The sequence below is a fragment of the Tiliqua scincoides genome, chromosome 4, assembly GCF_035046505.1.
Source record: "Tiliqua scincoides isolate rTilSci1 chromosome 4, rTilSci1.hap2, whole genome shotgun sequence".
Taxonomy (NCBI): Eukaryota; Metazoa; Chordata; class Lepidosauria; order Squamata; family Scincidae; genus Tiliqua; species Tiliqua scincoides.
Window position 1 is genome coordinate 215,494,919 of NC_089824.1, and position 17,631 is coordinate 215,512,549.

General features: G+C 45.3%; 1 protein-coding gene across 1 annotated transcript in view; it reads right to left on the minus strand.

The window, feature by feature from the left end:
* LAMA5 (laminin subunit alpha 5) overlaps positions 1-17,631 on the minus strand; it is a 213,091-nt gene that overhangs the window by 47,087 nt on the left and 148,373 nt on the right. Inside the window, exons 32-45 of the mRNA XM_066625238.1 lie at positions 17,462-17,601; positions 17,096-17,211; positions 16,234-16,445; positions 14,580-14,784; positions 11,176-11,320; positions 9,738-9,878; positions 6,589-6,750; positions 5,186-5,287; positions 5,008-5,091; positions 3,617-3,847; positions 2,797-2,910; positions 1,715-1,842; positions 625-705; positions 201-415 (exon numbers count right to left, since the gene is read on the minus strand). Coding sequence (XP_066481335.1) covers positions 201-415; positions 625-705; positions 1,715-1,842; positions 2,797-2,910; positions 3,617-3,847; positions 5,008-5,091; positions 5,186-5,287; positions 6,589-6,750; positions 9,738-9,878; positions 11,176-11,320; positions 14,580-14,784; positions 16,234-16,445; positions 17,096-17,211; positions 17,462-17,601 — 2,076 coding nt within the window. The remainder of the gene's footprint in view (positions 1-200; positions 416-624; positions 706-1,714; positions 1,843-2,796; positions 2,911-3,616; positions 3,848-5,007; positions 5,092-5,185; positions 5,288-6,588; positions 6,751-9,737; positions 9,879-11,175; positions 11,321-14,579; positions 14,785-16,233; positions 16,446-17,095; positions 17,212-17,461; positions 17,602-17,631) is intronic.

Genomic DNA, 17,631 nt, shown 5'->3' on the forward strand with positions numbered 1-17,631 from the left:
CCTAGGCAAATTTCTAAGTTTGCTTCCTGCTATGTTTAATGCTGTTTCTCAGATAAGGTTCTTTAAAAAAAGTTTAAAAGGAAGCATCACTGCTCCTGCTAATGATTTCCCCACTACTGCTGTAGGAGAAGAGCCACAGCTTGCAATATGCCACCCAAATTTGTGTCTGTGCCAAGGAGTGCATCTTGGGGCACACTTACCAACACAATTCTTTGCCACCACTGCATCGCCATAAAATCCAGGGGCACACACTTCACACTGGGGCCCAGCAGTGTTGTGCATACACCCTGTGCAGACTCCTGTCAACGAGTCACAGTCACTGAAGAGCATATTGGGATCGGCATTCCCACTGCAGTCACAAGGCTGACAGAAACTGCCAATCACTAAAGGGTTTCCATAGTAACCTGGAGCACATCTTTGGAAGAAAAAGTAGACTTAAAGAGCTGCAGTAGATACATTTAAGCTATCATGGAGCCCACTGCACTTTTATCTCCCATCAGGCGCACCAACAAAGCACTGGGTAGTTGACAGATAGATGTTAGCCATTTTTCATCCCCATTCTCACCTTTGCCCAGTCTCAGGTAAAACCACGATGCAGATGACATGATCCAAACTGTTACTTACCTTTCACAGGAAACTCCAGCATAACCAGGCTTGCAAAGACATTGAGTGGTAGAGCCTTTGTGGACACATCCAATGGCAAAGCTGAGGTGAAAATGATCAATAGAGAGGCAAAAGTCATTAACATTTACTAAGAGATACTAGGCTTACAGCCCAATCCTATGGGCCATGGCCACCACCGAAACCAGCTGTTGTGCAAGGTGCTCCAGAGGTGTGCAAAGCTGTGAGCTTCTGTACCATTGCCAGAGAGACTCAATGCATAGCAGAGAGATGATGGAAGCCCACCAACAGAGGTGGGGTGTGTGTAATGGAGTGGAATGGAGAGGGCCAGAGGTGGGAGAAGCGGCATCTGGTCCAGGTGACTTGAGCCAGATGCTATCCCACCAGTGCCAACTGACATCCCCCACCATCTCTTCCGACTTATGACAGCTAAAGAGTTGGCATAGTCCGAGGAGATCCCCCTGCCAATCAAGGAGATTTATGCAGGGGATAAGGGGAAATATTTTCCATTTCCCATCCCAAAACTCCTGATTGCGTCCCATCACCACCACAGCATGCTACACAATACATTTTGGAAAGGCTGTATGCTACTGTAAGGCTGTAAGGCAGGAAAAAAATCACAGGATTGGGCTGATAGAGTCGTGTATGATTATTGAAGTATTATGACAAAACTAAATGAGATCTACGCCCCATCAGTAGATCTCATCAACATCTTAATTATAGATTCCTTCACCTTTACAATAAGATTCATTGTAAAGGCACTGAGCATGCTGAAAAGGGTGGCTATAGGACTAGGGCAGTCCTATATTCTTTGATACTGAATATCCCTGCTTAGCCAGGGAACAGTTAAGTGGCCTGGTATATTTTTAAAACACGCAGTGATCCTAAAACTGGCCAATCTTCCTCCTCCTCCTATTATCTGATAAATGAGGTTAATTCAGAGGATTAATTCCCAAAGAATTCTTCTCCTAAAGAATGAATTAATGAACTGGAACAAACAAGGACAGCTGAAACATTAGTCTTACTACGCAGAAGAACCAGACTCATCCCAAGGCAAGGAAACAGAGTGAAAAGCTTTGCAGAAGAGGCTCACTTGTTGGAAGCAACTGAAAGAGGACAGGGGCATCCTATGCACTGCTGAGGTCCATCGAGCGAAGAGTTCCCCAAGAAACCATCCTTGCACCTTTCACAATGATCACCCTCTGTGTTGTGCTGGCAGTTCTGACACAGAAGAAATTGAACTCATTTAGCACATGTATCAGTTACAGTTTTTGTTACTATTGTCTTCTTCGGTAAATCTGACTGTGCCTCTACAAAGCCCCTTGACCATACAACTAGACTTACATTTTCCTTTCTGCAGACACAAAACATGCATAAATGACGGCAGTTTAAAACATAGGGGAAAATTCTGATTTAACTGAGTAGGTTCACATGAGTTTCTCCCTCTCCTAAATTTAAAGAGTCACTGCGTAGTCCTCAGTACATACCCTATTTAATACAAGGCTGTACTATGAAGGCTGTGCATAAACCCTAGAAGAGATTCATATGAGACTTGTTTAAATCATCATTTACCCTGTAGTAACAACTTTATAACTCAGTTGAGGTCTTGCTCTATAATGTAGATCATATAGAGTCTACATGATCAAGTAATTACTTGGAGGCTACTCGATTCTACAACCCCAGGGTTAACGTGGAATTCAGAGCCTCCGTGTTGGGAGTCCAGCCTGACTCAGAAGCTCTGGATCCAGAAGCTCCACCGGTCCTGCCTTCCTCCTGCCCTGCTCCCTCCCCTCAGAATGTCCCCTCCCCACCCTCTCTCCGCCTTCCCACACCCTGGAATACCTCCTCCCTGCCTCCCCCCATACCTTCCTCTCTGCTGCTCAGCGGTCCACGCAACCACCAAGCAGTGGAGCTCCAGTGCTCCACCGACGCTAGCCCACTGCTGGGCTAGCACCAGTGGAGCGCTGGCATTAGGGCCTGCAAACTTATGACTTATGGCAAATTTACGACAGTGTGTGCTGGCTGTGAGACGGTGCACTCTCCATAGGATTGGGCCCTAAAGAATTGCTGACTCATGATAACAGCCCTGGAACAATACCTCCATCTCCAGTATAACTGATCATGCAAACAGATGTATACTGCAAAACAATCTTGACAAGCACTACATTAACTTACAATGCAAATTCCAGACCCTGGTAGACACTGATCTGAATGGCCGTTGCAATTACATGGGACACATTTTCCCAGGAAGAGACCTTTGGTATCTCTGTAGTAGCCCGGAGCACATTCCTAAATGCAAAGGAGGAGAAAATATGTGTTACATCTTGATAAGTATACAAACATTTCTAACAACCACACTGGTGGGTCATTTAATAGTTCTCTTTTGATTTTCTCATCTAGGTTATCTGAAACTGATTTGGTTTCCCTTTGGCTAATTGTGCCATATTGATCAGGAGAGGAAAGGAAATGTGGAACAGGAACTTGAAAGGTTTTCTCTGTATGTCACTGAGAACCTTTTAGAAGTTTTGCAATGAAGATGAGTAATAATTAATGCATTTATGCTATTAAATGTAAATTACACTGAATATGTAAAAGTGCATGATATGGTGCCTGTACAAGGGAACATTGCCGTGTCTACCCATGACAATATTAATGGGAGTTCTGGAATCCATCATACGGCACCTTCCTAGGATGCTTCAGCCCAGTCAATTTCTCTAGCATACTCTGTGCACATTCCATAACCCTGTTTTTTCATTTACTGGTCAAGCATTATAGGCTTGGAGGACCTTCAATCCTCTTTCACTTACTTAAATTGCTCCTATCAATCAGTGGGACCCACTACCAACAAAACAGTAGTCAGTATATATTATTTAGAAGTACATATCATCTTCTTTAGTGCTAAGGGAATGTGATTTGGAAGGGAAATCCTCCATTCTACGGCCTGAGCAGAGGTCTGACTGCTGTACACATATTCTGATAGTAGTATCTTCTTCACCTGGCAGGAATCTCCTCTGTAATTGGCTGGGCACATGCACAGCTCCACATGGGTGGCTGGGATGCCCCCACCGGTCTCTGATGCCGTCTCCAAGACCACCCGGTACAGGGACACAGAAGATGAGATCTGGGAGAAGAGAGCCCTGATCTGCAGTTGTTCCAGCTTAGACAGGACCATCATCAGTTCTTCCCTGGAGACAGGGTTGTGCGTCTCACTGTGCCTGAAGTTATCCTACGGGTTGAAAGAGAGTTGCATTTTAACATTAGCAAACTATAAAGGCTCCATTAACTGACCTCAAAGGGATTATTCACTGAAATGCCAGTGAATTCTCTTGACAGACCAAGAGTCATAAAATGTCACAAAAATACTCCTCTGGTTAAATAGTGACATTCTGCACAGTTCTACAATGTTTGCTTGCATGTTCACCATTCCACTTGTTAGAGGTGATCATGGTGATTGTGATAGAGGCAAAGTGACCTCTTCAACATTGGAGGTCTTTAAGCAGAGGCTGGATAGATGTCTCAGTTGTGAAAAGTCTGCATCGGCAGGGAGTTCTGTGATTATTTTGAACGTCCCTTCCAGTTCTTATTTCTGTGATTCTGAGACAAGGTGATATCTAACTCACATGAAATTAGCAAAGGATAGTGTTGCTACAGAAAGTTTCAGCTTTGGGGTATTGCGGGAAAACAATCAGGGGTGCTCAAACTTCAGTTTGTGTGCTGGAAAACTGACAGCTGAAACAGAAGCAATTCCTTGTGGGAAGATGTCTGGATTACACACAACAATAGACAGCTTCAAACTTGTCAAACTATGAACAGATGGTTTGGAAAGTTCCTCCCCTGACTATAGACTAATTCAAGCAAGTCTTTTCATGTGGTACAATGTGGCTTGCCAACAAAAAGGAAGCTCAGAATCCACACTGGAGCAGTTATGTACTTCTAGAACTGCTCGGCAATCTGTGCTTGCTCAATTCTTCATGAATGGATTGACAAGTTGCCATATAGGAACCATTCAATGATCTACTTTGATGAGGATTCAAAGATCTACTACATGCATGTGATAAGCACATCAAAAGAGTTGTAGTAACTGGTCTTTACAAAACTGAGCTGGCTCTTGGCCATGGATTATGAAACTGCAAAATCCACAGAGCATATTTCTTCCACAGACCACATCTGAAAACAGCTTGTTAGAAGCTTTTCCAAAAGCAACCGCCCTGTTCCCATGGTTGCAAGATTCCTTCTGGTTGCCTTATAAGTCCAGACAGAAAGGCAAATGCTTTATCAGCAAAATACAAAAGATAGTTTGGAAAGAGTGGCAATCCATCATTCTGCCATCAGAAGCAAAGGTGATGTTTTAGAGGGCTCTGCACAATGTTATGTGTCTGAACTGACCTCTAAAAGTTGCAGCCGTCCTTCATAGACCTCTCCAAGAATGGGGTAGTTGCTTTCAAGAAACATAATACTCATTTGATTTCCCTAGGAAAGAAAAAAAAAACATAAATCACTGGACATCAGTACTGTTTGACAGAGCACTATTAAGCTCAAGGAAGAAGGGCAGCATGGACTGTACCTTCAGGATAACATCAGGCCGTGATTCCATTGGTACGAACACATCACCCCTCCGAGGGTCTGAGTGAAGCTCATAGCGCAAGTACCCACCATAGGAGGATATCTAAAAAATGGAGGCAAATCTCAAAGGCATTACGATCAAGATTATTTATGGTTGTGTCTCTCACTCTCAAAATCAAGATGCAAACTTAAATCAATTCAATGTAACATTATCTCCAGCTGCATTGTGCTTTATGCAGGTTTTCTTATTTGGGGTATTTACATGTTACAGCTTGAAGTTGATAGCTGAGGTTTTGCATATTTGGGAGACTTTCAGCCCAATCCCATCCCTCACTGTGCCATGGCATGGAGCCTGCATTGCATGTCATGGAGGGTGGAACCCAAAGGCAAAACAGAGGTAATTAAAAACTTCTTTACTTACTTTTGTGTAGGTCTTCTGGCTGCCTATGGATCTCCTCAGACCCACATGAGCTACAGAGGTGGTACAAGCCTATGGAGCCAGGGGGCATTCTGGGGCAGACTTACAGAGGTAGGATCTGGTGTGCAAGACTGCTGTCGGATCCACCCACCCCTCCTGCAATACACTTAAATTTTCCTCCCCTGACATGCCCCACTTCCCATCTATGGCCCACCCCCACCATCAGCTTACTGGGATTGGTGGCACAGCCAGCCAAATCTGGTTTGTGGGGAACTTTGTCTCATATGAATGGTGACACAATGTTTCTGCCTTGCTAGGCTTTTGTGTCAGTGGATTGCAAGATCCACTGACACAGAAGGCCCACAGGAATGGGCTATATGTTTTTTTAACAAGACCACAAGGCAGGCCATGTTAAATGAGTAGGCATTAGCAATTGATCTGAAGGAAAACATAACTCAGTGCATAAAGGAGTACATGGTAGCATTTTTTTGAAAGATGCAGACCCCAAATACTTGAAATACTTGAACAGAGCTAGTGGAGCCATAACTAAACCCTCAATGTGAATTTTGTAATTAAAAACAAATTTAAAAATATCCGTTTCTCCAATATGGAGGTGGCATTCTCTGCTCAAAATACAGGAAAATTCATATAGTTTACCAGATTCATGTTTACTCAATTTAAAAACTTCCAAAGCATGGTAAGAATCTGTAAAAATGTTCCAGTATACTTAAAATTGAGAGCTTAACTCGATACTCAATTTTTAAGATGTTTGTCATCATCTGCCTTTAGATAACCTATCAGTGTGCCAGTTTCAGTCTTGCTAGCTTTCCTGGAAGGAAAATAAAACTAATTGTAGTCTAAATTACGTATCAGATATCAGAATTGGCCTTTAAATATTCAGAAAGTGGGTCACTGTGAAGAAGTTTAGTACCACAATCTAAAATGCTGCCAAGGGGAAAGCAGCCAGCACTGTCACCGTTACATACCTGGTCTCCAAGATAGGAGCTGGGAGCATGCCAGTAAAGCTCCTGGAAAGCCTCAGGAAAATTCCTGAGATCAGCACGAACAATCTCAGCTTCCAGGCTGACCAAGGTGGGTACTCTTTGGCGATCTCCACTCAGCAACATCCAGTCATTCATATCAACAAACTAGGAAACAGAGATGAAGAAATATCCTTGAAATGCTCTAGAAAGCTAGACTGGTAAACAAGCAGGCGCATGAAATTGTCCAGATGCTTGTCATGGTGTTCAGGAAGTCACACTGAATGATTCTTGCAGTTTTTTATTCTGCCAGTATTAACTATGCGCCTACTCATTTTATGCAGATAAAAGTATGGGGAGTTGAGCCCATGTTGAGAGTGTTTAACTACATGACCTTCAGGTCGCTTCCAGATCCCGAATACTGTCTTTCAACGGATCAGAAACTCTTATGGCCCAGTCCTATTGCCCATTTATACTAGCATAATACATGTTCCGCTGGTATAAACAGCTTTATAGCTGATGCAAACTGAAAAGCACCAGGGTGCACAGTCTAGCTGCCACCGCAAGTGGCAAACAGCCAGATCCACATGAAGGCAAGCACTGGATGCCCACGGGAGCAGATAAAGCAGTGCAGGGGTTGGGAGGGAGGTTGGGAGGGGGTGGAAAGGGGCAGGAGGTGGGCAGAAAGAGGAGAAAGGCAGGCCCAGGAAGGGGGTGGGTTCAGTGGCAACAGTGCTCACTGAATCCTAACCACCTTCACAGGCCTGATTGATCTTCATGGGTCAACACAGACCTGCAGAATCTATAAAGGTGGCACAGGTCCAAGCTGACTCTGGTAGCTGCTAGGGCTTACCTGGGGGCAAAGTAACAAATGTTCCCTTACTCTGAGGAGGCCTCAGCATGTTGAAACTCCACTGCAGGATACAGCAGAATCTGCACTGGTGCTGCAGCATTGCTGCACGGGGAGTTAATTAGGACTGGGCTGCACGTCAAGTTTGGTAAGTACTTCTGCCCATCTAGGTCACTGCATATGATTTCAGTTAATTTAGCAAAAAAATGTCTTCAAACAATGCTGAATTCAACAATCATATTCAATTGACAGGCAGGTTTAGGACAGACAAAAGCAAAATGCTCCATCACACAATGTATTATTCATTTCCGAAATTCACTGCCACAACATGTAATGATGACCACTAGCATCACCATCAGAGCAGGAGGGCAACCCATTCAAGGATAACCTTCTCCACTGAAGGAGGAGTGCTGCCTTCATGCCCTGCTTGTAGGCTAACCGGAGGCATCCAGCTTCTGGAAATTGGATATTAGACCCCACAGACTCTTGGTCTTACCCATATACAATGGTTTCTGAGCCATTTTAAGCAGCCCACGAACTCACTAGCGAGGATAGGGGTGTCAAACATAAGGCCCTGGGGCCGGATGCAGCCCGCAGAAGCTTTTTATCCGGCCCTCAGGCTCTCAGCTGCTGAGCAGTGCTGAGTATTACTGCTGTAAGGGCAGCCCACATGTGCTTTTCAACCTCTTCATAAATGACCTGGAGACAGGGTTGAGCAGTGAGGTGGCTAAGTCTGCAGACGACACCAAACTTTTCCGAGTGGTGAAGACCAGAAGTGATTGTGAGGAGCTCCAGAAGGATCTCTCCAGACTGGCAGAATGGGCAGCAAAATGGCAGATGTGCTTCAATGTCAGTAAGTGTAAAGTCATGCACATTGGGGCAAAAAATCAAAACTTTAGATATAGGCTGATGGGTTCTGAGCTGTCTGTGACAGATCAGGAGAGAGATCTTGGGGTGGTGGTGGACAGGTCGATGAAAGTGTCGACCCAATGTGCGGCGGCAGTAAAGAAGGCCAATTCTATGCTTGGGATCATTAGGAAAGGTATTGAGAACAAAACGGCTAATATTATAATGCCGTTGTACAAATCTATGGTAAGGCCACATCTGGGGTATTATGTCCAGTTCTGGTCGCCGCATCTCAAAAAAGACATAGTGGAAATGGAAAAGGTGCAAAAGAGAGCGACTAAGATGATTACGGGGCTGGGGCACCTTCCTTATGAGGAAAGGCTACGGCGTTTGGGCCTCTTCAGCCTAGAAAAGAGACGCCTGAGGGGGGACATGATTGAGACATACAAAATTATGCAGTGGATAGGGAGATGCTCTTTACACTCTCACATAACACCAGAACCAGGGGACATCCACTAAAATTGAGTGTTGGAAAAGTTAGGACAGACAAAAGAAAATATTTCTTTACTCAGCATGTGGTTGGTCTGTGGAACTCCTTGCCACAGGATGTGATGATGGCGACAGGCCTGGATGCCTTTAAAAGGGGATTGGACAAGTTTCTGGAGGAAAAATCCATTATGGGGTACAAGCCATTATGTGTATGCGCAACCTCCTGATTTTTGAAATGGGCTGTGTCAGAATGCCAGATGCAAGGGAGGGCACCAGAATGAGGTCTCTTGTTATCTAGTGTGCTCCCTGGGGCATTTGGTGGGCCACTGTGGGATACAGGAAGCTGGACTAGATGGGCCTATGGCCTGATCCAGTGGGGCTGTTCTTATGTTCTTATGAAAATTGGGCTGTCCCATACCTTGAAATATGATCAAGATTTGGGTATTTTCTCTTCTGTCATTTGCAGTTAACGAGTTCCTAAGTGAGAAAAAGTGCTTATTTTTGGTTATGACCTATTTAATGACATCACTTCCTGCCTAATGACATCACTTCCTACCCTCAGCAGGCATTATGAATGCTGTTTGGCCCTCGGTATGAAACAAGTTTGACACCCCTGACCTAGGACATTGTTTGGATGGGACTTGGAAACCGTTTTACATTGCAGCTCCAGATCTAGATGACTCTAATGAATGTGCAACAACTGGGAAGCAAACCAGTATTCACTAAAAGGATCCACAAGAGAGGATAAAAAACCATTTTGAGCCGTGTTTCTCTGCTGGTGCAGATGCAAGATCCTACTGCCCCACAGCATACCTTTTGCATTCTGGGCACTCAAGACAAAAATATAGGAAATGATGGGTGCCCACTGGCTGAAAAAAGAAGAGGTCAGTACCCCCCACACCTCCCTCAAGGTCTGATTTGCATCCACAGTTAAGAGTGCCAATCCCAAAGCCTCAGACTACACATTTACCTCCACACGATACTTCTCAGTACTGTGACAGCGATCCGTCGACCCAAAGCAGAAGCAGCTGGTGCAGCCTTTAGGGTTGCTGGCATCTAGGGAGAAAGTCCCCAGGTGACACTGGTCACACCTTGGACCTTCCACATTTTCCTGAAAAAAAGATGAAGAGCAGACAAAAGTGAAGAGTGCTCACACTTCTTTACTTGCCTAACAAGATGAAAGATAGTAAAACACAGTAAAACTTGCCGTAGCTAGAAAGGGTGAAAAGCACTAAGTTTTGCAGGCACCTGAACGTGCCATGCAAGTGGCCCCTTCCTCTCCCCTTCAGAGCCAGGCGTATGCTTCCACTTTGCTCCCATCACCCAGAAAGGGTACAAAGGGAAGGGGCGCCTTGCATGCCACAGTGAGGGTCCCTTCAAAACTTAGTGCTTTGCACTCCCTCTAGCTATGCCACTGCATCCAAGTACTACAGACATCCAGACTGTATAATCTGCATTTTCTACATGGAAAAGACTCCACCTGCCTTTTTATCTCACATGGGTAATAGGATACAACTAAAATATGAAGAAGGTCTACGTCTGTTAGTCACCATCTCTACACACTATACTAAGTTGCTTCTTGCTTGCTTCCAAGGGATTGGGGGTCCTCCATTATTCTGTGAGCCAAGCTTCCATGATGCTACTTAGAAAGGATCCCATAACCTTTATGTCTCAGTGTCCAATTTATTGTTGATAAACTAGAAGTGAAACCTGTGTTTATAAGGTGATGGGAAGGAGTGTTTTTCCCTGTGGCAAAGCTACAGGGAGTGCAAAGCACTAAGTTTTGCAAAATGGAGGCATTTGCCTTGACTGTCCATGCCCTCCATTCACCTTCATTTTGCTCCCCACACCCAGAATGGCTTTGAAGGGAAGGGGGAGGGGCCATTTGCACACTCAGGTGCCTGCAAAACTTAGTACTTTGCACCCGCTGTAGCTATGCTGCTGGTTTTTCCAATGTTAACCCCCAGGTGTAAATGGACTTACTTGTTTGCAAAGCAGCACTGCAGAGTAGCCCTAGAAGACTGGAATTAATTTTCATCTCAGTATGGATTGAATTATTTCTCAAGGCTCAGAGCAAAACCACAGTCCATGACAAAGCATTTTGCTTCAATACTATTTTTTGTTCCTCCAAACAGAGAGCTGCTTTCCAGCAGTACCTGCTTCAGTGGCCTTTGCAGATCAGCACCAGTTCATTAACTTCAGCCAGTTAAAGATAAGCCTCACCATTTGATGAAATGCCCCATGATGCGTTTCATAACAGAGACAGAGTAAAAAGCATTCTGCAAAAGGTTTGAGTGTGATGCTACCGGACACTGAAAACATTAACAGGAAATCTCTTACCACACTCCAATGGCATGTTGTTACCCAGCAGACAGGCAGGCAACAAAGAGTCAGAACATCAGACTAACCTTGCAGTGACACCGCCCCGTGACGGGATCACACACACTTGATTTGGTCCCTGCCTTGTGACAGTCACAACTCCTGCAATTCGGATAGCCATAGTAACCTGGGGCACAGAGGTTACACTGACGTCCCACTATGTTGGGCTTGCACCTGGAAGATAAAAGTTTCATGGTTTTTTTCTCTCTGATTGTTTCAGCTAATTCAGGGACCAGGGATTATATGGGTGCAATCCTAACCTCTTATGTCTTTGCTTTCTAGCACTGACACAAGGGCAATGCAGCTCTGAGGTAAGGGAACAAACATTCCCTTATTTTGAGGAGGCAGCACATGTCCCACTGGCACTACAATGCCAGTGCTGGAAAGCACTGACATAAGGGGTTAGAATTGCGCCCTGACAGCCCAATCCTGAGCCGCCCGGAGCTGCGGGTTCTGGCGGCTCCACAAAGGGCTCCCGCCGGATCCAGAGCCTCCCACGCTACCGCGGGAGGCTCCTCTGGAGAAGGGGACGTTTGTCCCCTTCCCCCAAGTAAGGGAAGCAGTCGTGCAATGGGACTACTCACTTTAGCGGTGACTGTTTGGTCGCCACTAAAGTGAAGGCACTCGGGTAGGGTGAGCAGCCCTACCTGAGCGCCCTGGATCCTGCGGAGCTCGGCTCCATGGACCCACCTCTCCCCCGCCCCTGGGAACGCCCCTGACCACGCCTCCCCCCTCCCCAGAACGCCTCCCCCACGCCCCCCAGGAATGCCCCCATTCCCCGTTCTGCAGCCCAGCGGTCGCAGGCACTGCTGAGCTGCGGAACGTAGGCGCCCGCCAGGCAGTGGCTCAGTACCAGCCGGAGCTGAGCCACCTCCAGTGGGAGCCTGGCGGTAAGCCCCACAAACGTGCCTTATGGCACGTTTGCAACTGTGGTCCGCGCCCAGGATTGGGCTCTGAATCTCTTATCGTGCATCTCTCAGAGCACAATCCTAATCCTGGCCAGCCCAAATCATGCTATGCATTGAAGGAGCCACTGTATGCTATGGACGGGGGGGGGGCACAGATCAGGCAAGTAGAAAGGTTCTTACTTATCCCTCCCTAGTCTCCAGTAGTCTCTTTGGATTTACACCAGCCTTTTTGCTGGCATAAATCCAAGGAGACTCCTGAGGGTGGGTCCAGACCAGGAAGGGAGGGTAGGATGTTGCCATTGACACTGAGATCTTCCCCCTCCTACCCTTGAACCTCCCCTGTCCCAGTCCACTCCTCACTTCAATCCTCCCCCACCAACCTACCTGCTCTGCAGTGGGTTAACCCCTGCTAACTGGTTAAGAGGCGCTTTTTCAAGTGGGTGCTCCTCTTTTATTTAGCAGGGGGAGAGTAACTGGCCCACCTCACCCCAGCAGTGTCTTTTCTATTGGCTGTCTGCTGGTGTTGCATCTTTTTAGATTGTGAGCCCTTTTGGGACAGGGAGCCATTAGATATTTGATTTTCTCCGTAAACCACTTTGTGAACTTTTTGTTGAAAAGTATATAAATACTGTAGTTGTTGTTGTTGTTGTTGTTGTTCAGCAGGCTGCTGTCATCATGCGCAGCCTCTTGGCATTTTTGCTGGTGGCTGCAGCCCACTAAACGACAGAATGGCATTTGTGCCATTAGCCTGAGAGTGGCAGATCATGAGATCTGCCACTGTAAGGCCTGGATAGGATTGGGCCATCAGTTTCATAATATAGCAATAATGTTTATGACATCTTTAGTGAGAGTAAGGACACTTTAGACTCTCAGTGACAAATTTCATCCTTGAATATTAAAAAGAGAAGCAGCAGGTAGAGGAAAACATAAGAGATGGACTGTACAATCAGACCAAAAATCCATTCAAGGCAGAATTCTGTTTCCAAGAAAGGTCAATCAGATGCCTCTGAGAAGCTCACAGGCTCAGCATGAAGGTGACAGCCTTAATGTCTGTTTCCAGCATCTGGTGCTCACCTCTTCCTCCTCCCTTCCCCACTCAAGGTCAATCAACCACGGAAGTCTCCCTTAAATCCTCACACACACAGCACGAACTACAGCCAGAACTTTGTTACCCCAATTTCTTTGCTCTTCAAACCCACTTTCTCATCCAAGTAACTTTTCCTCAGAATCCCAACTGCTTCATCCAGCAAATGCACTGTTAACTTACTGCAGTTTCAGGAAAAAACATGGGGCTAACTTTGCAAACTTACTGAATCTCCAGCAAGTAAAGGTTTGCCTTGCTCCAAAAGAAGTTTAAAATTGTTGCTTGCTTCATAAAACAAAGAAAGCAGATGCTGCAGTCAAACAGCACAACTGGCTGTTGATCATACTTTTTGGATGCAAAAGAAAATGCAGAGGTGACTAACAGAAGAAGGGGGGGAAACCATTTGAAGGACAAATCTACTTTTTCTACATGGAATATCAGAAGCATGCTCAGTGCTCTGGCTAGAAGAGCATTCAAAGATGACAGAGTACAACCACTAATGGGAAATGGAGAGTGACCCACAGAACAAGGAGCTACTGCTACCATGTTTGAGAGACAGGAAGCCACATGAGCATACCCTGAAATGAGGCACAAACACAAAAGTGGGAGGGGGGAGAAAGAGGACAACAAAATGTGGCTTTGTTTACAGATTTATTGTCCTGTTTTGAGAGTGACTCACTGGAGTTGGCCAAAACTTTTTTTTTTTTAACTTTTGCGTTAAATTGAGAAGGGGTTACAAAAAAAAAAAGCCAACTGCCTATATAAATCAGCTTGGCTCCACAAGCATCAAAAACACAGACAGAGTGAGGCAGGCAGAGTGAGATGCAAAAAATGGTTCATCGGATGCCGGGCTATGTTTGTAATGTACACACTGTAATTTTAAAAGGAATTAAACTTCTACGTCAAGAAAAACTGAATTCCACAGCCTGTATTAAATATGTACAGTATGTACGTTTGCATGTCAATTTTGTATAAGTTACTCTGATTCTGTTAGCCATGTGGAGGGACAATGAACACTAGACATCCTGCTCACCTTTGCTCCTGCTGCCTGAGATGCCACCACGGATTTGACAACAAACTTGTTTTTCACAGCAAAAACTTGCTGTGATGTTCAGCATTCTGGATTCTGTGCCCAATACAAAGCTACACACTTGCACAGGGCAGCAGCAACCTCATATACACAGCCCTGCCTGCATCCCACGTCTGCCATAGATTCATTGTGGGGGGAAACAGTGGCCTACCTCACATGCTGGTTGAGAAAAATCAGATGTAGGACACTCTGCCAATTTAAAGGGTAATATGTAATAAATATTAGATCAAGATGCTCTGGGGGTTGAACAAAACCTAAATAGATCCCATTTACAAAACAAACTAACCAAGTAATAAGATTGTGTACAACTGTGCCCTATTACGTATGGAAGCAGTGCCCATTTGTACCCACCTGCACTGTCCACTGTCTACATTACATCCAGGCTCTGTCAAATCTTGGATCCCAGCTCGAGAGCAATTGCAGTCCTCGCAACCAATCAATGGGTGACAGCCAAAAGTCTGGGGCTCACAGACTATACATTCTGGTTTGATGGTGCGTGGGGGACAGATGCACTGGCCTGTCAGCTCTTCGCACAGACGTGTTCCACAGTCACAAGCTACAAAAGACACAAGCCAGATATCCTTTATAATGAGAAGACACACATATGTGCAAACACACGCATATGCATGCTTTCATACATCTATCGGACTCAGAGTACATTCAAATCTGAATGCTATTCCAAATCCCAGTGAGCTACACATAAGCATGAAAAACTCAAGAAGCCCATCAAAGGCCTTAATTAGCTTGCATGGTTGCTTGCTCTGGAGGGGTCTGCCCAAAATTTGAGGGTGTATGTAGATGGGTAGATGGGACTCGTTAGCCTGGGAAGGCAGCTCATCTGAGAGAAGGAAAACTCTGATCCCAAACCTCCACTGCCTTGTGGCTACATCGAGTTATGGAAAAGGCTTCAGGAGTCAACCTCGAGGCAAAATTTGGAGCCGGAGTCCCTGAGGCAGTTCATGGCTGAATACAGTCACGTTCTGGCAACTCCTGCGACGTCGCTGGAACCAACCGTATTGGCTTCTGCCTTTCCATTGGACCATTTCAACAACGTGGAGAGGGGGGATTTGCTGCATGGGAAACAGTCTATCCTCCATATCTACTTTCCCCAGGCTTCGCGCACTGGAGAGGACACTCTGTTCCAGAACCACCATTTAGAGCGCAATACCATAGTCTTCCGAGACTGAAGGATGCCAAACCTAATGTATACATTTTCCCAGACAGTAAACAGTAGGCAGAAACAAGACAGGTGCTCTTCAGAATTACTCTCTCTGCTGTATAACAGACCATCTCAGCCAACAGGGTGTTTCTTTAGTAGAGGATGGAAATCACTATAAGCACAGAGAGTGACACATGCATTGCTGTCTCTCAAGTCTCAAGAGTGGACAAACCCTCCTCCTCTCCTCCTCCCCCTGCCTCTGTTTCTCCAGACCAGCAGTTCACTGTTTGGACTGCCACTTGACCTGTTCTAAAACTGTATCTGATTGGCTCCAGCATATTTCAGAAGACCTTACAAGACCTGGACATGCCCAACAAAAATGGGGAATATGTTTACAGAAGCTTCCTCGTGCAGATATACAATTTTGTCCTGATGGCAATGGACTTGTACCAAGGGCTGGGCCTCATTGTGCGTTTGCTCCCTGGGCAAGTGCATTTGTTTTCTTTCTCATGCTTGGATTTTTGAACAGGCTACTAGATTTCAGCCAGTTCCAATTCATCTGTCCTTCTGGCCATTTTCACACAGATTTTAAAATTCACTATGGGGTCCTCTGTGGATATACCTTCGTGGGAAAGTATTGCACCAGAAACAGACTTCAGGGTTCACAATGGCATACAAAATATGACCAAACCTAAGCATCATTTCTACCACTGATTCATTCATGTAATAAACACATTGAAAAAACCAGTCGTTTATGGGAGGCTAAACCATAAGTAGGAAAAGCACCACATAAATCATTCCTGAACGATATACTTTTTGTCCCATCCCAGAGAAAGAGAGACTCACGCCTGCAGTTGGGGAAGCCCCAATAGCCGGTGGCGCAGCGGGAGCACTCTCGTCCAATGACATTTGACTTGCAAGCACACTGGCCACCAAATGGCTCACATTCACTCCGGATGGCACCTGCCTCATGGCAGTGGCATGGTTGGGCTCCATTGTTGTAAAAAAGAGAGATTGAGATGGCAGAATCCTGGCAGAACTTGGATGACGTTGCAGGGCTGCAAAAATTGGAAGGAGAAATTCCTGCACCGGGTCTTTCAAGAGAACGTTATTTATACATTTCATGAGTTAGTAAATATTTGCGGTCTGCCCCACCCTGTAGCTTTTCTGAAAATGTGAAGGCTAGATTTTTTTAAAATGGCTCAGAGTCTGAGACACTAAGATGTCATAGAATCATAAAGTTGGAAGGTACCCACAATGCCATCTAGTCCAACCCCGGCCTGTAGCAGGAAATCCTCCTGGAGCATCTCCATCAGGTGCCTGTTGACTCTCTGCTTGAAGATTTCCACTGAGGGAGAATCCACCACCTCCCTTGGCAATCTTTTCTACTGCTGAACCTGTCACGTATGCACTGATTACACACCAGCTGTGAACTTGAACAGCCACGTTTTACATGTACGGAGTATACACTGACTCAAAGCCTGGCTGAAATAAACTGAAATTATGGGAACCCAGTTTCCAAGGAAGTTAAGAAACTTTTTATAAATGGACTACAAAGGCTAGAGTATTGAGGGTCTTAGTCTGAAATCATCACAGGGAGCTGGCACTAAAGTTTGATCCTATGAAACTCCAGATATATCCATCAAGCTATTCAGAGCACAAGCCCACTTTACCACCCATAAGCAATAGATTCTACTTTGCTTCTCACTTGATATAGAAGCCGTTGATTCCACAGTTGCTAATGAAATCATAGGATTTGTCTAGTGGCTCCTCCAAAAGGTAGCGGGGATCATAACTGTCTTCAGGAACCACAAGGATGTAATCCTACAATTGGACAAAAGATAGTAAATACTGCAGGCCAGCAACTCTGCCAGTTAAGTTACTCAGATACTTGGTTTCTCATTTATAAGACTAGGTTTGCACACCCTCTGTATCAGTGTTGTTCTTTTGCATGTGTAGTGAACAGACACTCTTCCCCTACATGACATTCCAATTTGGTGATACTGATGCTGACTTAGGACTTCTCCTACAGCAGGAGATGCAACATCACCAGTATTTTAAAGCTGGTACATACCAACCAAAGGTACTGGTTCTCTGGCACACGAATGATCACATGCAGGTCATTATCTGTAACATCCAGGACAAACTGATTCTCAGAAACAACCAGACTCCGGCAACCATATCCATGTGGGCAGAAAGTAGCATTAGTTTGACCTGAAAAGTCAGAAAACACAAATCACTGAG